The sequence below is a fragment of the Panthera uncia genome, assembly GCF_023721935.1.
Source record: "Panthera uncia isolate 11264 chromosome C1 unlocalized genomic scaffold, Puncia_PCG_1.0 HiC_scaffold_4, whole genome shotgun sequence".
NCBI lineage: Eukaryota > Metazoa > Chordata > Mammalia > Carnivora > Felidae > Panthera > Panthera uncia.
In genome coordinates, this window is record NW_026057585.1 from 40,009,057 (window position 1) to 40,032,015 (window position 22,959).

General features: G+C 35.8%; 1 protein-coding gene across 3 annotated transcripts; it reads right to left on the minus strand.

Moving 5' to 3' along the window:
* Positions 1-1,828: 1,828 nt before the first annotated feature.
* IFI44 (interferon induced protein 44) lies at positions 1,829-22,688 on the minus strand. Of its 3 annotated transcripts, none has more exons than XM_049616933.1 (9): positions 21,548-22,656; positions 20,840-21,303; positions 16,150-16,186; positions 15,249-15,444; positions 14,714-14,863; positions 9,617-9,788; positions 8,458-8,558; positions 6,012-6,213; positions 1,829-2,340 (listed from the first exon to the last, which is right to left on the minus strand). In XM_049616933.1, the coding sequence occupies exons 2-8, from the start codon at positions 21,291-21,293 to the stop codon at positions 6,022-6,024; spliced, it is 1,302 nt and encodes a 433-aa protein (XP_049472890.1). In that variant the 5' UTR covers positions 21,294-21,303; positions 21,548-22,656; the 3' UTR covers positions 1,829-2,340; positions 6,012-6,021. The 3 variants fall into 3 exon arrangements, with proteins under 3 accessions (XP_049472890.1, XP_049472891.1, XP_049472888.1); XM_049616931.1 differs by lacking the exon at positions 1,829-2,340 and adding an exon at positions 4,627-4,940 and having other exon boundaries at positions 21,548-22,652; XM_049616934.1 differs by lacking the exon at positions 6,012-6,213 and having other exon boundaries at positions 21,548-22,688.
* Positions 22,689-22,959: the final 271 nt, after the last annotated feature.

Below are 22,959 nucleotides of genomic sequence, written 5' to 3' on the forward strand. Positions count from 1 at the left end.
TGTCCTTCCCCTCTCTCACACTCTCTCTCTCTCTTTCTCAAAATAAATAAACTAAAAAAAAGATAAAAAATAAGTTTAGCATAATTCCAGAAATAACAAAACATAACAGAACACAGCATTTCCAAATACTACCACATTTTCAACACCAGGAGAAAATTATCTTCTATTTAAATTTTGCATACCTTTTACAAAATTAGACATTTAAAACTTTTTCTGTTGTGATAGTTTTTTTAAGAAGTAGAAACTGTAAGGGCACATGGGTGCATCAGTCAGTTAACCATCCAACTTCAGCTCAGGTCATGATCTCGCAGTCTGTGAGTTCGAGCCCGGCATTGGGCTCTGTGTTGACAGCTCAGAGCCTGGAGCCTGCTTCGGATTCTGTGTCTCCCTCTCTCTCTCTCTCTCTCTGCCTCTCCCCCAGCTCTCTGTCTCAAAAATAAATAAGCATTAAAATTTTTTTAATTAAAAAAAAAAAAAGAATTAGAAGCTTTAGCAGTTTTTATTCAAGCTTCCAAATTCAACCTTCAGCATCATTTCTACTTTGTAGAGAATTGGCCAGTAGGGGGCATACATGACCAAGCCATTTAATATGTTTCTATCTGCTATTACAAATTTTGAATTTTAGATAACAGCATGCTCTTGAAGCCAAAGGTATATTTTCTTTAAAACCACCTATCAAACAGCCAAAAACAAAAACTTTGATAATTTGACTTTCAGTCTCTTTTTTTCTCATGAGCTACCAAGTCCAAGTCTTACCTTTGTTTTCAACTACGATAAAATTAAATTTATAATAGAGAGACATAGTAACTTATCAGTTTGTTGTTATACAAGATTGGTAATGTCCATCAGCATCTGAGTGTCTGTTTCTAAGTACCTACACTGATCATCTAGTTATATATTATCTAATCTAGGTCTTACAGCATACCTATGAATATAGTGTTGTTGTCATCTGTAAGATGGAGAAATGAGAGATTTTTTAAAAAATCACAAATTATGTAGCAGAATAGAGAACTGGACCCAGTTTTGTCTAATTCTAAAGTTTTTGTGTGACATTACTTCTCATTTTTTTCTGTTTTAATTGTGAAATATACAACACATGCAGAAAAGTACACAAAATACAAATGCACAACTTAAAAATAACTATAAAGCAAATATCCATTTCACCACCACCTTGTTCAAAATAAAGGACATTTTTGCTCCTACAGAACCACTAGGTGAGCCCCTGATTCTTCACAACCCCATACCCTTGAAAGGTAATCACCATTTTCATTTTTATAGTCATCATTTCCTCTCTTATTTAGAAATTTTGTGAAATTTATATAAATTTATTCACAATGTAAACATTAATTCATGTCTTTATTCTTTTGGTCAATACTGTATTTGCAATATTTATACTGATACGTATAGTAACTGTTCTTTAATTTTCTTTCCTACATGAAATGAAATACTCTATGTAGTATACATCAATTTATTATCTTCCCTACTGTTGATGAGCAGTACTGTTGATGGGTTGTTTCTGATTTGGGATGATAATGAATAATGCTACAATAAAAATTCTTATACATGTATTTAAATGCACATATAAAGAGTATCCCTAAGATACGTAATTGGGAGTCAAATTGCCAGTTCATCAGGTCTGCCTGCATATCTTCACCTTTACTGGAAACAATCCAAAAGTTTGTTAACAAGTGAACAGATAAAGAAATGTAGTATATTCACACAATGAAACACTACTCAGCAATAAAAAGAAAGAACTACTGATACATGCAACAATATGGATGAATCTCAAAACGTGCTGAATAAAAGAAGCCAGACACAAAGGAACATATTCTATAAAATTTCATTTACATAAATTCTAAAAAATGAAAACTAACTTCCAGTGACAGAGTGCAGACCAGTGGTTGTCTGAGGACCAGAACAAGAGGTGGAATAAAGGGAATGGATTACAAGGGCACTTGTAGTTTAGGGGGGTAGGGAGTGATAGAAAGATTTCTTATCATGATTGTCAAGATTATTTTACAGATGTATTCATATGTCAAAACTCACCCAATTTTACACCTTTACTATATGCATTTTATATGGCAATTAAATCTCAGTAAAAGTAAAAAAGAATCAGATTACTTTAGTTTCAATATTTTTTATTACTAATGATATAGAACATTTATCTTCTGTACTGGATATTATAATTTCCTTCTTCTTTAGAGTTCCTTTTCAAGTCTTTTGTTCATTTTCTTTTATATTTCAGTTTTCTTCGAGATCTGTAGAATTTCTTTATACATCTTTTCATTAGTTCTTTGCTAGCTGTATGTTCTTCCACACCTTGCTGTGTCTTTTCACTACCTTAATGGGATTTATTGAATATAAAAGTTACTGATTTCAATGTAGCTGAATTTTCACCTCTTTTGAGGTTAAGCTTTTTGTATCTTGTTTAAGAAATATGACTTAAGAAATATTTCCTCACTCCCAAGGAATAAAAGTACTCTTCTATTTTATCTTCTAAAAGCTTTTTAGCATTTAGAAACTTAGTCCACCTAAAGTAGACTTTTGGTTATGATGTGAGGAATTCAGAGCTTTTTTCCCCATATGGATGACCAATTGACCTTGACCATTTATGAATTGTTTGTTTTTCTATTCATCTGCGATGCTACCCCATCATAGAACGAATGTCCAGACATGCTTGAGTCTGATTCTGGACTCTCTGTTCTGTTCCATTAATTTATCAATGCATCAAAGTCAACTTACATTTTCTTGATATATCTCTTTATACCTGTTTTCCCACTTTGTTCTTCTTAAAGAAAGTCTTGGATATGTTTGACCCTTAACACTACTTTGTTAATTTTAGGATAATGTCAACTTCTTCATGATGCTACTTCTCATTTTCAAGCTATATTTACAAATTGAAACATGGTATGTTCACATTATGAAATCTTTATTATAATACAAAATCAGAAACACCCAAAATCATATGGTTTGTTTCCATATAGCTATAAATCAGAAAAAGCTTAATGCAACCTATATAGAATATATTGTTGATCTATAAGGAAATTATTAGAGCCACCCATTAACATTAGAATAATAGAATCAATGAGAATAAATGATCTTTACCTATGTAAATAATATGAATCAAACAAATACACTATCTCATGAAAGAAGTCAGACCCAAAAGAGTAAATAGTACATGATATTATGTAAGGGATAAAAAAGCACAAGGCTAACCTACACAATTAGAAGTCAGAATAGTGGATATCTGGGGCATAAAGGGGACTTGTAGGATGTTCTGTTTCTTATCTGAGTTCTAGTTTCATTGGTTTGTTAAGTATCAAAATGTACTGAGCCATACAATTGTGAACTGTGTGCTTTTTATGTGTATATATTACTTTAATAAAAGGATTTTTAAAGTAATTATTAATGATTTTAGACTTATTAATAAGACATTCTTTATAATATAAATGAGAAACTAGATGTAAGACTTCCCTAAATATAAGATACATATTGTGGTACCTCTCCAGCTCAGTTAATCCAACAGTGGTCATGTCTATAATAAGCTCCCTTCTTCTTTTTTTAAAAAAAAATTTTTTAATGTTTTATTTATTTTTGAGACAGAGAGAGACAGAGCATGAGTAGGAGAGGGGCAGACAGAGAGTGAGACACAGAATCTGAAGCAGGCTCCAGGCTCTGAGATGTCAGCACAGAGCCAGACACGGGGCTCAAACTCACGAACCGCGAGATCATGACTTGAGCCAAAGTCGAACCCTCAACCAACTGAGCCACCCAGGCGCTCCATACTCCCTTCTTCTAGTAATACATCACTCTTCCTGGGCAATTATGACTTAATTCTCTTCTGGAAAAGAGAAGTGATTGTTCCCAGAGGTCAAATATACGATTTGAGCTAAATCAATTGCAGTCCTTTTTTGGAGTATTTCACAATGACACGGGAAAAGAAAATCCTCTTCCTTTTCGGGTCATGAGGCTAAGTGAATGCCAATTTGAAACCTGGATTCAGGTGGTTTAAGATTTATCAAGAATGCTAACCTGAAAGAATGACAGCAATAAGCACAAAGAATGAAGCAGAGGGTGTATATCTGTGTGTGTGTGCATACACATGTGTGTGCACTTGTGTGTGTGAGAGAGAGTGAAAGAGAGAGAGAGAATACCTTTTGAATCCCTAGACTCAACCATTTCTGAGGCAGTTTGGTTCAACCCCAGCCTTTTCTATGGTTTGATTATTTTTTATTCATGTAATTCAGGTTGAGTTTTGTCACTTGTAGCTAAAATAGTTGTAATTGACAGCGTAATCAAATATAGTCCTTGTTAGTCTTAATCCTCCAGAACTCTTACTAATATTAATAGTCACATCCTGGAAGACAGTTTCAGATATTAAACAAACAAACAAACAACCAAACAAATATCTGTAGGGGAAAGAATACATTAACTGGAGACCCAAAGAGAAGCTCAAATACTTTAGTATATGTGCTTCTGAAGGAAGCACTCAAATACTTTAGAAATAAAATAAGAAGGCAAAATAAGATGATGTGGGTGAGGATGAGAACATGCTGACAAGTTATATTAAAATAAACTTTTCCAAAGTCACACACACGCACACTGAAGTTAAACTCAAGTTTTACAAAAAGGAAACTTCCATTTTCCACAGATACAGAAAATAAATCCAAAAGAAATCACAATCTTTTTTTTTTTTTACAATTAATGGCTTTAAATCTTGCTGCTCCTAGTTATTGGCAGGTATTACGATTTTGTAGGGCATCTTCATCCCAGACATAAATAAAACATGCCCCTTCTGTTTCATCTATTTCTCTTTTTCCTGTATTTTCTTATTTCTCAATTTTCACTCTTCAATGATGAGATAAAAATTACTAGTATGTGAAGGGTTCACGTATTTGTTTCCTCCTTTTACATACTTGATAATTCCTTTTCTCCAATCTCTGATAAAAGAGAAACAAAATATTCTTAATGGTTTATTTAAGGAAAAGCAACCAGAAGGAAAAGGAATATTCCAATCTCCCCTTTGGGAGTGCATGTGCCCATCAAGAAGAGAAGAAAAGGAGAAAACAAGATGGCGGAGTTAGTAGTAGCATGAGAATGTCTTAGTAGTTTGTAAGTGAGAGAGAATAAAGAGGATATTATATTCTAATTTGATTTCTCACAAACTAAAATAAGATTTGAGTATACATTGAAACTTCTTTCTGTCTGATCTTTGATTGAAACAGTGCAGCATATTGTTGATAGAGGTTGAAAGAGACTGCATGTAATGCTAAAATCTGAGGTCATAAATCTGAAAGGCACATACATCTGCCATGGGCATTAAGACCATCCTGACTACATGGCATTAAGAGAAACTCTGAGGAGGGAGACATGTCAAAAAAAGTCAAGTCGAAAAAGGCAGAAATGTAGGTACCAAGAAAGAGGAATGTAATCAAGGGACGCCTGGGTGGCTCAGTTGCTTAAGCGTCTGACTTTGGCTCAAGTCATGATCTCACGGTTCATGAGTTTGTGAGTTTGAGCCCCGCATCAGTCTCATTGCTGTCAGTGCAGAGCCTGCTTCAGATCCTCTGCCCCCCTCACTCTCTGCCCCTCCCCTACTCATGCTCTCTCAAAAATAAATAAACATTAAAAAATTTAAAAAGTAAAAGAGGCATATAACCAAAGATCACATCTGATCAGAAACAATGTTGATCCAATCCATATCAGGGTCCCAAGCAAAAAACGCATTTCAAGAGAAGAGGGCAAGGATACAGCTTGGGATGTTCAAACAGTACAAATGACAGAAATGCATCATTTCAAAGATTCTATCTTAAGACAGGAGAAAGAGAAGTAGTACAAATCTGTGGGATATACCCTAAGGGTGGGAAATCAGGAAAAGTGAGGGGAAAGAAAAACACATCTGGCCAGTGAGTTAAAGAGTAGGACTATTCACAGGACAGTGATCCATAGAGACACAATGAACTGCCAGGTACCCAATAGATCCAAGCAGGGAGTAGCCATACAGCTGATACCTTCAAGTATTTACACCACTAAATCCTTGTTTCCTCGAGCAGTCAAATCTTCTAAGAAGTCATCTGAAATCCACAGCATATGTCTCAGCGCAGAGAGGATCAAAACATCTTTTATAGGGTCCAACTCCCACTCTGAGGTATAATTACTAACCACCAAGATATCAGAAAGAGCAAATCCAAGTTTTTTGTGGACTGCCTCTAACTGCAATACAGAAACAGTGACAAATACTATTTTAGGTCAATACACATTGTGAAAGCAATAACAAAAAGCAGGAGCTTGGCAATAGTGTTCCTGTTAGAGAAAATGAAGATAGAGATCTGGTCCCAAAAAGTACTTTCTTAAAGAACTTCACAAGGAGTCTTCAAAATCACTGCTAATTTTCATCAAGAATACACATAGTAGATTCCATATGAATTAGAAATTGAAAGGAACTAATAATTCTGTATAAAGTACTTGGAAATTGAAGCATTTTTAATGCCCTTATGCTGGAGTCTATAATTTCCCTGTTTCCTATTAAAAGTTATTCTCAGGATTAATCTAGTTTTCCTAGACCAGTTTAATATTGATGTTCAATTTGTGCTTAAACTAATTTATCTATGGAATGATATTGCCCGGATTCAAAATAGGGTTCTGTTATTTCTTAGCACTGTCAAAAACACTGGCAAATATTTTACTCTCTGTGCTTTTGTTTTCTCATCTATAAAATGTGGTAATGACAGTACCCATCTCACAGGGTTGTTATAAGTATTGAATAAGAAAATTTATCACATATTTAGTACTCAACAAATATTAGCTATCATTATATCCTCCCAACTGGTATTCCCAAGTCCAGGTTCCTTTTGACTCTGATTTATTCTGCATGTGGGTGGCAAATTAAATTTTATGAAGCTTTACTTTGGTTACACCACTACTCTTCATAGTAGCATCATCTACAATAGCCAAATTATGGAAAGAGCCAAGTGTTCATCAAATGATATATGGATAAAGAAGATATGTATATATATATATGTATATATACAAGATATGTGTGTATATATATGTATATATATATTATATGGATATAGTATATCTTATATATATGTATATATATGTATGTATATATAAAATATGATATATATTATGGATATACATATGGATATATATATTATAGATCCATATATATGGATATATGGATCTATAATATATATGAATATATCATCAAACTAGATATATGGATAGAGAAGATATAATATATATATATATACATATATAATATATATATATATATATATATATGGAACTATTACTCAGCCATCAAAAAGAATGAAATCTTGCCATTTGCAATGACATGGATGGAACTAGAATGTATTATGCTAAGCAAAATAAGTCAGTCAGAGAAAGACAAACACCATATGATTTCATGTATATGTGGGATTTAAGAAACAAAACAAATGAACAAAGAGAAACACACACACACAGAGGTAGAGAGAGAGAGAAAGAGAGAGATAAACCAAGAAACAGATTCTAATTTATAAAGAACAAACTGATGGTTACCAGAGGGGAGGCCTGTGGGGAGATGGGTTAAATAGGTGATGGGGATTAAGAAGGGCACTTGTTAGGGTGAGCACCAAGTGATGTATAGGAAGTCTTGAATTGCTATACTGTACACCTGAAACTAATATTACACTGTATGTGAACTAACTGGAATTTAAATTAAAAGTTTTTTTTAAAAAGAAGAGAAAAAATTGGTATGATTCCCCATAATGCACATCATTAAGTAAAGTCACCTCATGCAAATATAACTTTCATACTCTATCTCCCCCTACAAGGATTCAGCCCTCCACTAAACTGAATGACTCCATGCTCCCCCTAGACACTGCTGTATTGACTTATGCTATCCTCATGGCCTGAATGTTTTCCCCTTTTAGTCTCTTCACCTCCTGAAATCCTCTTTCTCTTTGAAAGCTATTTCTCAGTGACACTCCAGTAATGAAATCTTTCCCATACACTTTAACACAATATTTTCCTCCTTTAATCTTTCAATTTTATTTTGAGTCACTTCATGACATTGTCATAATCATACTCTGTCATCTTTTTCTCCTCTGACTCCCCCATCCCCTCACCTCCACTGATAAAACTGTAAGCTTTTGAGTGCAAGGAAATTGTTTTAATTATCTGTGTCTGGTTAGAGACTAGCACACTGACTCGATTATGAAAGGTAATCAATAAATATTTGTTGAATTGAACCTAACTGAATTAAATTATAATAAATGGAATAATCTGTGTCCATGTAAGGATGAATATATATTTAATTTTTAAATCTTGGGATATGATTTTGAATTATCCAAGTAATTGTTTTCATTCTTAAGTTCAGTAGGTGTCCATTTTTATTTTTACACACAGTAATATCATGCGATTATAGTGACATATCCTAGAAAGTGTGTCTACAAAGAAGGACATCATTACCTTGTGCTTCACAGGAATACATCTGTATATGTCTGTAAAGTCACCTTTTGTAATCAGCTGCATGCTATCCACATGAGTGAGCAAAACCACATGTGGCATACCTAGGTCAAACAGATACGTGTCATTTTGATCATTATAGACAGCATCAGTACTTTTCAGTTAATCAGTTATCAATTACGCAATAGGCTACCAATGAAGCAATTCCAGATATTTGGGAAGGGCCATCACCCTTCAAAAATACCCCCCTCTAACTACTCATTAGTACTCAGAATTCCTCTGACATAGGAAATTCCCTTCAAGGCTTTCCGTGGTATGAGACTTCAAATGAAACCACCTCTTGGACGAGATAACTAAAATTGATGCTACAGTGTTGGTGATAGGTTTCATTTCCTCTCCAAACAGTTGTTTTCATGGAGACTAGAGAAAAGACACCTAATAAACAAGATGGGGGAGAAAAGGCCTCAAGAAGGCAACAGATGTGTCAAAGCATCACAAATAAGTTGGTCTTCTGTTACAATGTTAGCAAGCATCGCCCTGCACACCACCCTTACAAGGCTTTAAATTTCAGAGAGCAAGTAAATCACTCCATGCTTCTAATTTAATCAAAGTTAGAAGTGTGGTAGACTTGCTCTTTCCCAGACAGAATGGATAAGGCCAAGAAAAAACAGAATGGGACACCATAATTCTCTAATCCTATTTACCTTCTCCTAAGACTTTTAACTATCCCTTCCCTACCGAACATCTTACTTCCCTGATGCTTTTTTCTTACTGAAATACTGTTTTCCATTTCTAATCACTTAAGGCTCAAGGGAAAATCTAGAACTTTTTGTAAATAAATTCGTGCTAGGATACAGTGGTAGCAGGTAATGAGAACTGTGCCAAACTCTTCATATATGTTGATTTGTTTAATCCTTATAATAAATCCCTGAGTTAGGTGCTATTATCATATTAATTTTATAGATTAGAAGTTAAGACATAGAGAGTTTAACTCACTTGCACAAAGTTATAACACTATCAAGTGCTGGATTTGATTGAACTACACTGATGGGCCAGGGAAGATTCACATATGCAATTTCTTAAGTTTTTCATCCTGTTCTGAAACCGTTCTACAATATAGTCTAATACATTACCCTTAGTAGTAAAGTGGAATGAGACTCACCACACTTTATCAATTGCCTTCGAATTGCTTTGATCTTTGCTATCATCTCATGAGAGATGTATTTAACAGAGTTGACATCAAGCACAAATGCCGCACAATGAATTCTGTCCTTCAGCAACGGGTAGTGAATATAGTTACAATGACTTGGTGTGATTGGTTTCATGGAGTTAAACTATAAGATAAACAAAATGCAACACATTAATTCTATGGATATTTATGAGCACATACGATGTATCAGGCACTGTGCAAGTCTCTAATATTATGAGAGTAACAATCTGGCAGAGAAGACAGTCTATGCAAGTAGCTATCAACCCTTCCATGCAGTCAGGTAAAGTTTCTGTGACAGAGGGACACATAATCTGGGAGCTACAAAGTACATGGAGTTTGATAAAGGGAATAAAGGTATGGCAGACGGTGTTCTAGATAGAAGCAATGTGGGCAAAGGCGGAGGTGAGAGCATACAGAAAGAAATCCGGTATCATCACACAGAAACCAGGGATGAAAAGTAGTTCAAAATGGGATGCATTTACTCTTGAACTAGCAATCCCTCTGCTGGGAATCTGTCCCACATGTATACTGGCAAAATACAAAATGGTGTATGTACAAGCCTATTAATTTCAGTACTATTTGTAGTGGCAAAATTCTAATATATCAATAGCAGAGAGTATTTCATGACTTCTCTAAAAAGAGGGGAACCACAAATCTGTAAGTATTTCTTATATAGTAAAAAAATGAAAGTAAATGAAAAATTTTTATATGGTTGCTTATAAGAAAAGGGGAGAAATGTATTTGAAGGGGCAGAGAAAGAAAATGAATTCTTTGAATATACATTATTTTGTAAAGTTGAGTTTAAAACTATATTTCAGTACACCAAAATAAATTGTATGTGGTTTGGGCAAATTTTAGTTGACCACTAAGTGTGGGTTCCATACTTTTGATCAGAATTTTGGTGTACTTTCTATGATGGCTTGGAGAATGTATATAGCAGCAGTCACAAACTCATGTGTTTATAGAGGTCTGGTAGGTAATAAAAATGAATGGAGATGTCTAGTGTAAGATAAATATATTCAAAGAGGAAAAAGAGAGCTATATAAATTATAAACATAAATATAAAACATAATTAAATTTAAAAACCCATCCCTAAATTAAAATCAACCAAATGAACTTTTACCTCCATTTGGGGGTCCTCACTACACAAAGAGAGACCATTTCTGATTGTATGTTTTTTCTGATTGACTTTAAAGCACAGTAATTTGTATACTCCTACTACTTGATACACCCTAAATGTAAAATACAATAATACTTTTAAATAAATAAAAAATTAAATAAATAAATAATCTGGTTCAAATTTTAAACTCTTTCTGATTTTGATTATGATTATGTTATATTTATACTAAAATATTATACTAAAATATTATACTAAAAGTGGTTATGATTAAACTGTTTATGGTACTGTTAGAATTTGTTTTTTTGTTTGTTTGTTTCAGAGAGAGAGAGAGCATGAGCAGAGGAGGGGCAGAGAGAAAGGGAGAGAGAGAGAATCCCAAATAGGCTCTGAAGTGCCAGCACAGAGTCTGACATGGGGCTCGATCTTACAAACCGTGAGATCATGACCTGAGCTGAAATCAAGAGTTGGACACTTAACCGACAGGTACCCCGGCACCCCGGTACTATTAGAGTTTTATTCTGAGATCACAGTGAATATTTTGTGAGAGAAAGCAAATGAGTTGTGACATGACATTCTGTCATCTCTGGAGTCCTTTAGAATAGAGACCCTGAGAGAAAGCAGATAGAGAAGCAAGACAGAAGAAGATTAAGTAAAAACTACCTAGTACTGAATTTGAAAGAGAAGTTTCTATATGAATTTATAATGCACCTTATCATAAAAAGATCTATTACTTACCTCTGTCCCCCAAAAATGGCAAGAATCAATGACCAACCATGTAGCAATAACAATTCTAATAAGCCAAACCAAGACATCTTAGAGAAATAATTGACTCAAAATCAGGCACTAGAAATATACAATATGTGGCTTGGACATCTCTCATACCAGAAATCAAGGAATATAGTAGGTTTTTAGGTTCATGTCAAAAGGACTAACGATATAACTTGTAGAGGCTCCCACTGGTCAGATATGTTAAATGTAATATAAGTATGGAGAAAGTGGCACAGGATTGAAACACATTAAATATGTTCAATTCAGGGGTTCATAATGATAATAAAATAATCACTGGTCATTATTGGCAGATACAAAGAAACCACCTTATGGTTTCAGAAGCTTGTAGTAAAGAAAAAAAATCCTGCCTCTCCCATGTTAACTGTGCCACCAGGTAATCAAACAGTAGATGAGGAGACATTTATCTCCTCATCGAATAAATATAAAATAAAAAAAGAATGATGAAGATAGAATATCACATGTTCACACCCTAATAAACACATGAATCTAGGCCTTGAACGTTAATGAATATCGGCATTATTAGAAAAGCAAAAAGAATCAAATAGAACAAAATGTGTGTCTCTTCACGGAAGAGCACAGCACCTCTACAAAGTGGAAGCTGAATCTGAACATGCTTCTAGACTCAATTACCAATTTTCAGGGTGCATAGAAAACAAAAGACCACAGGAAACTGCATCAAGGGATGCAAACAGCAAAGTTGAGACCATGGAGAAGTCTACAGAACAATGGGATTTCTAAGAAAAACAAACAAACAAAAAAACACATTACAAGGAAAAACACCAAAAGAGATAGAGGCAGAATGTACAGGTTAAGAGTCTGAATAAATTTATTTCAATCATTCGCAAATAAGCTGTTTTTAAAATGCATGGCACCTGGGTTGTTCAGTTCGTTAAGCGTCTGACTGTTGATTTCAACTCAGGTCATGATCTCATGGTTTCACGAGTTCGAGCCCTGTGTCAGGCTCTGAGCTGATAGTGGAGAGCCTGCTTGGGCTTCTCTCTCTCTTTGTCTCTCTCTCTCTTTCTCCCCCTCTCACTCTCTACCCCTCCTCTGTTCACACTGTCTCTGACTCTCTCAAAATAAATAAACTTAAACAAATTTTTTAAAAGCATGATACTTATACAACAATTAGGAACTTGGACATTGGGTAATAGTTGATAAATTAAAAAACAATGATTAATTTTAGATATGAGAAGGGTATACAGCTATCTATAACAAAAGGTATATATCCTTACATAGATAAATGCATATGCATTTATGGATTAAATGTTATGACATGTTAAATTTGATTCCAAATACTGTAGGAGAAGAGAAAGTGAATAGACAGAGATGATAGGCTATGAGTCAAAGATTGTTGAAGCTGAGTAAATGAGAAGTCATTAAATCGTTTTGTCTCCTTTTGCATAGATTTAACATTCTCTACAATAAAGTTGTTTTTTAAAAAAAAAAGAATATTTTTTTTAAAAAGCTTTACCTCTACAAGATAATGCTATACTAAAGAATGAAAAGCCCTTGCATGAATAGAACAATAAAACATGCCGTGTTTCTGGATAAGAACACCGGATACGTAAAGATGTAAAACAACTTTGGGTATAAAATTTTAATGTAATTTTAATCAAAGCACCAACAAATCAAACACAAACAATCAAAAAAAAAAAAAAAACACAAACAGGCTCACTTGGAAAAGTATATCGTGAAAATAGTCAAGAAAAAACACAAGAAATAATGAATATGACTTGTCCAGTGAGACATTAAGACATTATTGATTGCTATGGTAATTAAAACAATTAAGTGATATGGTAACAAAATGAATATCATAAAAGAATTGATAAATGCATCAATAGAACAAGCTAGAGAATATAAAAACCAATCCCTATATTTAGTAGGGAAAAGATGCAAAGACATTCAACAAAAGATGTTGACCCAATTGACTAATCATTTGGAACAAGGTGAATTAATGATTAATTCAAAATTTAAATGTTTATCAAAAGGACTAGAAAGTTATGGGGCACATGGGTGGCTCAGTCAGTTAAGCATCCAACTTCAGCTCAGGTCATGATCTCACGGTTCATGAGTTCAAGCCCCATGTCGGGCTCTGTGATGATAGCTCAGAGCCTGGAGCCTGCTTCAGATTCTGTGTCTCCCTCTCTCTCTCTGCCCCTTCCCCACTTGCACTCTGTCTCTCTCTCTCTCTCTTTCAAAAATAAATAAACATTAAAAATAAGTAAATAAAATAAAAGGACTAGAAAGTTAAAACAAAAATTGATAGACTAAAGTGGCTTTCACTTTAATCTCCTCCTCTTTCTTGCCTGGAACACTGACAAGGCTCAGTATGAACATCTGGAGAGCATAATGATGAAAGCCCCATGTCTTAGCTTGGACTGCTATAATAAATTACCTTGTGGGGTAGCTTAAACAACAAAAATTACTTCTCACAATTCTGGGGGCTAGGAATTCTAAGATCAAGGTGCTGACAGATTTAGCATCTGATGAGAGCTTCCTTCCTGATTTGTAGACAGCCACCTTCATACTGTGTCCTCATATGGCAGAGAGAAAGTTCATCTTTCTTAGGTCTCTTCTTATAAGGATACCAATCCCATTCATGAGGGCTCTACTCTCATGACCTAATCACCTCTCAAAGGCCCCACCTCCTAACACCATCACACTGGGGATTAGGGCTTTAGCCTGTGAATTTTAGGGGGACACAAATACTTAATCCATAGCACCCCATGCTGAGGGTCTCAGAACAGAAAGTTAGAAAGACCCTTGAATTTAATAACCTCAGAGAGCTTCCACACTGACACAAAGCCACCTACCTTCAGACTTCCTATTACATAAGAAAAATGACCAATGTTAGTAAATTGATGTTAGTTGGATTTGTGTTTCATATAGCCCAAGGCAGCTGAATGTGTAACAGCATTCAGAGTTGTTATAACAGCTACGATAGAAGAGTTGTTTGCATGTTTTAATTCTTTGTAAAATAAAATATCAAGAAGAAGCAAACGAACTTGAATGAGTACACTTGAAGAAAATAAAAGATGATGCATCAAATTAGATCGGCATTTGCTGCTGTCCAGAGTGAGCAAAAATAAACGTTTTAAATATCAATTATAATATTTCAGTGATTGGCCCAATCATACCTGGTATCTGTCAGAAATGTGGCCTTTCAAGATGTAGGCTATGTCATCCACACACAGCCCTTTTCCTCTCTCATGCAGGCCCATTGTGTCACACAGAACAAAAGGCAGGAAGTTGCCATCCACCGTATCCTTAATGGAATATGTCCTGTACTACAGATGAGAAAAAGGAACTTTAAGAGTACACTTTTTAAAAAATTCCAAACAGAGGGGCACCTGGGTGTCTCAGTCGGTTAAGTATCTGACTTCGGCTCAGGTCATGATCTCACGGCTCGTGAGTTCAAGCTCTGCACTGGGCTCTGTGCAGGCAGCTCAGAGCCTGGTGCCTGCTTCGGATTCTGTGTCTCCCTCTCTCTCTGCTTCTCCTTTGCTCGTGCTCTGTCTCTATCTCTCAAAAATAAATAAACACTAAAAAATAAGATTTTAAAAATTACAAACAGAGATAAAGTCTACACGTAATGAAGTTGATCACAAAAGACTTCGAACCCAATTAACTGGACCAAAGAAGCAAAGGCTGAGTGGCCCTGAATGGACATACCGTGTCAGATACCCCAGTCGCTTCAGAGCCCACCAGAGCCTGGTGTGTGACATGGCCTCGGAAAACAGACTTCACTGAGTTGAAAAAGCTAGACTTCCCAGCTCTAGTCGGACCCAGCAGCAGAATTCGCACTTGGGGAACGAGGTTTTTATGTGGTTTGTAAGTGTTCACGGCTGACAATAAGCTCTCGTGGAGCCTGTACAGACAAGACAATGTTAACAATTGAATGAGGGTAGGTCACAAGAACTTACCATAAATTTTTCTAGAATTTGTTTTTTTTCTTATGTATTATCATTTATTTTCTATTAGCAACTTGTTTTCCTATTAAAAGGGCATGAAACTATTCTACCTCACATCCTACTGAAAAAGAAGAAAAATAACACTTGTAACTAAAGTCAATCAGACATACAACCTTTCAGATTTAAGCAACCAGACCAAACAAAACTAGTGCTAAATATGAGCTATGTTGAACATGAAAATAACTTACCGGTAATAAACTTTGAAAAACACAGCATAATATGTGACTTTTGGAGTTTATGGAAGTAATAATTTCTGGCATGTTCTTAAAGCTCTATAAGTATTCTCCAACTACCGACCACCACTTCCAAAGCGATTCCCTAAAGTAGTGGAAACGGTAACTGCAAAAATTCTAAGCAAAAGTGTAGACTTGCAGTCAAATAATTAGTTTCCTCCACTTATGTAAAAGCATTAGGAATGTTCCCCCTCCTCGGTGTTCTTTCTGTTTTAACATTAGTATTATCAAATAGTTTTATGATTATAAATATAGTTACAGCTTATTCTTCACAATCCACAAGTTATGTTATAATTTGTGCTACCGATTTATTGACAGAACTTAGAATAAGTCTAAGATCATTAGCAGAATAACAGAACATTGACTTACTCATTAATTCCTTCCAGAGTCCTTCTGTCCAACAAATCTAGGGAAATAATCAAAGAAAAATGAAAATTACAAGTTGTTGAATGACTGGCTGACTGAATGAATGTCAATGCATTCACTAGGGAAAAATACAAAAATAGCTTTTCCATGATAACAGTGCAGTATAATGAAAGCAAGTGGAAAAAATTATGGCAAATCTCCTAAACATGTCATTTGCAGAATCTAGAGCTAGAGGCAAGGTGGGAACTGTAAGACTAGATTGTCTACAAATCTTTTCTTACCCAGTTACCCAGCAGTAGTATGTGGCTTGCTCCATCACCGGAAATGAGAACTGGGACACTTTCTGAATCAGAGAAGCAAAGCGAAGAGACATGGACAGGCCAGGGAAAGAGTGGGAATACTTTAAGATAGTTCTTCTCCATAATGCAATAGGTCTGAAAGGGAAAATATACAGAGGCACACACACAAAAAAACCCACAGACACCAGATTTTCTCCAAAACCTAGTATCTGCAACTGGGGCTCCTGGAACTTCCAGTCCAATTGATTTTCTTCTTAGCTCTGAAGAGAATGTAGAACTCATCCCTACCCAATCAGAGCACAGTGAGTGGTTCAGGAGTCAGCTGAGGATTTTATTTGAACCAATGAGACTAGGTGAAGAAGTATTTATTTCCTGTGAAGAAACATTCTGTGGTGGTGGGTTTAAAATGAGGGGCACCTGGGTGGTTCAGTAGGTTAAGCGTCCAACTTAGGCTGAGGTGATGATCTCACAGTTTGTGAGTTCGAGCCCCTGCACTGTGCTGACAGCTCAGAGCCTGGAGCCTTCTTCGGATTCTGTGTCTCCCTCTCTCTCTGTCCCACCCCACTCAGTCTCTGTCTCTGTCTCTGTCTCTCTCAAAAATAAATACACATTTTTTTAATTTAGATTAAAAAAACTGAAAGGAACAGGAGGAGTGATGCTGGCAATTCTACACTACCAAAGAGGAATACTATGTGAAACATTCATAAATATGGTTATATATAGGGATTCTGGGGGGCTCAGTCAGTTAAGCATCTGAATCTTGATCTCAGCTCAGGTCATGATCCCAAGGTAGTGGGATCAGGCCCTGCACTGGGCTCTGCACTGGGCATGGAGCCTGCTTGAGATTCTCGCTCTCTCTCTCTCTCTCTCTCTCTCTATCCACCCCCCCATGCATTCTCACTCTCTTTATAAAATAAATAAATAAGGCTATATGTATGGAAAGAAAACCTCTTTAAATTACCAAAGTAAAAATAGTGAAGACTACCTACAATTACTATGATATAATAAAACTAGAAAAGAATAAGTGTAAGCAAAGAGAAAACCAACCTCTTGGGATTTTACAAATCACTCTCTTAACAGTAACAAGAAATTAAAAATCAAAATTGTAAATATATTGACAATAACAAAAATATAAACACTTTATATCAATCTTGTGCTAAAAATACATTTCATTAACAGCAAGAAAGAAGGAAAGTTTTGAAAATAAAAAACAGAAACAGAAAAGAAAAAAGAAATATAAGAAGGGAATTAGAAATATAAGAAGGAATTAACAAAAACACAAGACAAATTTTGTAAATTAAGAAAAGGGTAAATTAATATAGTAATGGATTGGTTTAAACTATAAAATAAATTACAGACTAGTCTAATCAAAGAAAGCCAAATTCACAAAATGTCATGCTACAGCTCACATACCTAAATGACTACATACTATATAACCAATAAAAAGTGTTGGGAAAAATTTAGAAGTGACAGAAACTCTCATGCACTTCTTGTGGTGGGTAAAATTGATATAACTATGTTGGAAAGCTCGGTCAGTGTCCACTGAAGCAAACATATATGTTTCCAGTGACCCTGAAGTTTTATATTTATATTCTTCAAAAATATGTGTACATGTGAACCAAAAAACCATGTACAAGACTGTTTATAGCAGCATTATTTGTAATAGCCCCAAACTAGAAAACTCAAAATGTCCACCAGCAGTAATTTTATTAAGAAAAAGTATGATGGAATCATTACAATGAAATCCTATATGAAAATGAAAAGGAACAAATTAGTGCAACATACAATAATATGATGAATCAGTAGAGAGGTAGGAGTTAAAGCAGCTGGCCTGAGATACATTCACTCACTGTAGCAAGTAACACCCTCAAGGAAAAAAGAGAAAAATGACCCAGCCTAACTTCCTTAAAAATTTGCTAATAATCTTATCTCCTGGTATATAGACTAATGATGTTTCCTACAAGGAAAGGATGTACCTCTTGAATGCCCTTAATAAGATGTTCCTGGCTAAGGATTAATTAGAATAAATAAATACAGATTCTATGGATTTATGAGGCACATCTTCATGGGAAATGTCATGTAGGCTGCTTGTCTTAGTCATCTCAGGCTGCCATACAAAATACCACTAACTGGGACAACAGAAATGTATTTCTCCCAGTTCTGGGAGCTGAGAAGTCTGCGATCACTGTCTGGCAAGGTAGACTTAATTCCACGGACTCTTCTCTTGCTTTGTAGTAGCCGCCATCTCACTGTGTTCTCCCATGACCTCTTCTCGTGTGTTCATGTGGAGAGAGCGAGCCCTCTGGTGTCCCCTTCTTATATGAATGCTTATCCTATTGAATTAAGGCCCCACTCTTATGACTTCATTTAACCTTATATACTTCCTTAGAGGCTTCTTCTCCAAATATAGTCACATTAGAGGTTAGGGTTTCAACATACGAATTGGTGGGGGAGTTGGGGGGGGGGGACACATTCAATCCATAGCACTGACATACCAATGTTCCAAAACTTAACCACTCTTCAATATGTAAAGTGGCCCATAAACTTCATTTAAAAATCTTGCTGGTAGGGCGGCTGGGTGGCTCAGTCAGTTAAGTGTCCAGCTCTTGATCTCACGGTTCATGAGTTCAAGCCCTGCATTGGGCTCTGAGCTGTCAGTGTGGAGCCTGCTGGGGTTCCTCTCTCTCCCTCTCTCTCTGCCCCTCCCCTGCTCTCTCTCTCTCTCTCAAAGTAAACAAATAAACTTTAAAATAAAATCCTGCTGGTTGTTTTTAGCCAGAAAGCATATGTCTAATATGCAAAAGAAGGATCTAGGAGCCACATAGAATATTCCTGTACCCTTTCTGCCTTCTCTGAGACTTCTGATTATCTTTATCTTTGAAATTATTAGTAAAACTTTATACTGGGTGAGATACCTGATTCGTAGAGGTCTGATTTTAGAATCCATTACCTTGTTTAGTTTAGTCCCTCAAGCGTAATGTTGAATGAAAGAGGTCAGACAAAAAAGAATACATATTTTGATATGATTCCATTTATATAGAATTCAAAAACAAGAAGTAATTAGTGTCAACACAAGCCAAAGTAATAGTTATCTTTGGCTGGCAATAACCAGGAAGAATCAGCAAGGAGTCTTTTGAAATGATGGTAATAATCTATTTCTTCATCTAAGTAGTGGTTACCTTAGTGCGTCTAATTTATAAAAGTTTATTAATTGGTACATTTATCAATTGTGCATTTTTCTGTTTATGTGTTATACTTCAATAAAAAGTTTACTTAACTGATCCAGGATGCTCAATATCATGACATATCCAATTAAATTTACCAGACATCAACAAAAGAATTTTTAATGTTTGGAGCAGCCAGGAAAAAAGATCAAATCATTCAAAGAGAAACAACAAAGACAAATAAGTAAGTCTGTACCTGTGTTTTCCACAGCAATATCAATGCTGTGGAAACATTACAAAATCCCCGACAATAAAATGTGATTCAAGAATTACATACTCTGACAATAATTCAAGTATGAAGACCACAGACAATTAGTTTGGAACATGAAAATACTCAGAGAGTTATTCCCAGGTTTCTTCTTTTAAATGGATAGACATAAATAACTATTTCATGGAAGAAATGTAAATGGTTGATACACACAGACTTCCGAGTAATCAGGTATAAGCAAAAAAGAAAACGAAAAGCCCTCCTTGACCATCAAACTGACAAATATTCTAAAGTTTGATAATATCAAATAAAGGCAAGAAGACAGGGAAATAGCCATTTCTATAACACTCTTGGGAATAGTATAGACAACTGAAGCTTTTGAGAGGTGTCTGTCAAACTGCAAATGTAAATATTTCTTAAACAGCAATCCCACTTCCAGGAAGTTACTATAAAGAAGTAACTTCTTGTGTGCACAGTTATATGCATGAAGATATTATAAAAAAGCACTGTTTATAAGAGCAGATATTGGAAACAATGTCCTCTGGAAGAAAAATAAATTAATTAATTTTGGTCTTTTGATATAATGGATATAATGGGAAACTGCAGGATCTAGAACGAATCAAGAGAAGTTCAAGCTTTGGTTTCATTCCAAGAGCAGCCCTCTTCAGGTTTGCTCTCTCTCTCTCTCTCTCTCTCTCTCTCTTTCTCTCTCTCCCTCTCTCTCTCTCTCTTCTTCTTCTACCTTTCCTCCCCTTCCCCTACCCTTTGCCCACACAAACACCCTCCAGAAAACTCTGTATATGTTCCTTTTGACCGTGGTTGTGTCTCAGCAAACAATGTGTGGCCAGGTTTCAGTCTGGGTCACCCAGAGACAAGGACATTCTTCCTTAAAGAAATGGGTCACCTCAAATCCTCCGAACATTCAGGAGAGAACTCTATATAAGTTATCTAATTAAACCTACCTTCACATCGAAAAACTTCACATTCCTGAAAGGGAGAAGCTTGCATATGAGGTAATCGAAGTTTTTCACTTGTATCTAAGTTCAGAGTCATCACTTGTTTCCTCATATTTATGTGGAATTCTAAGTCATTCCTTCCTCTACTACCATCATGAAACAATTCAGTTGGTACATATGAGCTTATTTTGCATTCTGAAATTGCATTCTCTTCAAGAGCAAAAAGGACGATGGGAATTTTCTCCTCTTTCTTGCAACTTGTTTTCATATATGCGCCAACAACATAGTGTTCCTTATAAATCACCACCACAATCGGCCCTTGATCACAGCATCTCTTAAACAAATAATATGCAGAGAATTCATGAACACTAGCTTTATAGAGAAGGGTAAACTGTTTTCCTCCAAAATAAGTTTGCAGATTCTTTTCTTGCATCCATGTCAAACGAGTTCTCACCGCCATACTTCTCGATCTAGCAGAAAATCAAATACATTTTCCAATAAGTATTGAAAAATGGGTAACACATACTGTCACAAAGCTTGCATTTGTTCCTCTTCTCTACTCTACATTATACATTGAAAGAGTAAACCAAGGATGAACAGACAGCAAGAAAAATCATTGACTAGTTTTCCATTCTAAAGGATTTCTTTGAATTAAAAAAAGAAGACTGTAATTTGCAAGTGGCTAGGAAAAGTGGAAAGCAGCAACTCATTTACCTGTTTGTAGAATCTGTACAAGGACTGAAGTGGAGCGTAGCTGCTCTGTCTGGACAGCTAAGCAGACACACGATAGGAGCAAAAAATTCTTCAGCAATGTGGAGGCTTCGGTGACTCAGAGAAAAGGAAACTGAAACTTAGTAAGGCCCAGCCCAGTCGGCAGAGTGCCAGCTTCCTTCTTCCAGGGAGCACAAGCTGATCCGCTTAAATTTGTGAAGTAAAGTCACATAAAAATATGAGAGCCAAAGAACTGAAGTCAGAGAAAAGAAAAGCTAACAGCTTGCCAGATTTTTAAGTGGACTTTTTTAAAGAAAAATTTAGTCAGTTTCTGTATGTTGAAATACACACACACATACACAAACACACACACACACATGCTGCTTAATCTGACTCCAGGACACATGCCCCAGATTCATCCACTTCTCTACAATCAACTTATTTTCATCAGGGCCCACTGCTTTCTATACCACTGGTGGTAAGACAGGTTGCAGCAAAAAAGAGTGACGATTTCTGATAAGCTGTGACAGAGGAGCAACAATCTCAAACAGAGAACACTGGGGTAGGACATAAGGATTTTGGAGACCAGCAAGTATAAGGACAATGTCACCACCATCTGAACACCTTCCTCAGTCAGATCCCACTGCTCCCCAACAGGCTCAAAACAGCAGGAGGTTCTCTCTTTGTCATTTTGCAGACTGCCTCAAGAACTCAGACTGAAGCAGGACTGTCTCACATTGCCTGGCAAACAGCTGTCAGTTCATTAAGGAAGCCAGGAATGTTAGAGTAATTGACAAGTTGCCTGTATCATCAATGGAATGGAAATAGAAAGGCCTAGCTCCTTAATAATAAAGAAACAAGATGTGGAGATGGTAGCAGAGACCATTTGGTAGTCTGTACTTGCCTCATATTCTTTTAAGAGATCCTGTAGAATTGGCAGTTTCAAACCTTCCCCACACCCCCCTACACATACAAATAATCCAATAATTTAGGTAGCCCTTGACCATAAAGTATGTCATTTGAATGAACCAGCACCTTCAAGAAATGGTTACTTCCAGCTCTCCCTTCCTTGAGCTTTTGGAAGACACCAGCCCCCCACATGAGTTCAGAGGTGTCATAGGTCCCATGCAGAGACCTGTGTTGGTGTGACCACACACTTCCTGTGGGCCCCCCAGTTCTGTTCCTCTTTCATATTTCTACCAAAGTTATGCCAAATTTCTCTTCCCCTTTACTTCCCAGCAGGGGGGCTATTTTGCAGTTTCTATGGAAATGGGAAAAGTAAACTTCCCTCTATTTTTTTCCTCTATTACCTTTTTAATTCATAGAATTCCATAAATTCTATGTTCAGGTCCTTTCATGGTCTGGACTCTCAGGGGTCTACTATGGAAACTAAAGAAAATCTAAACATTGTTTCA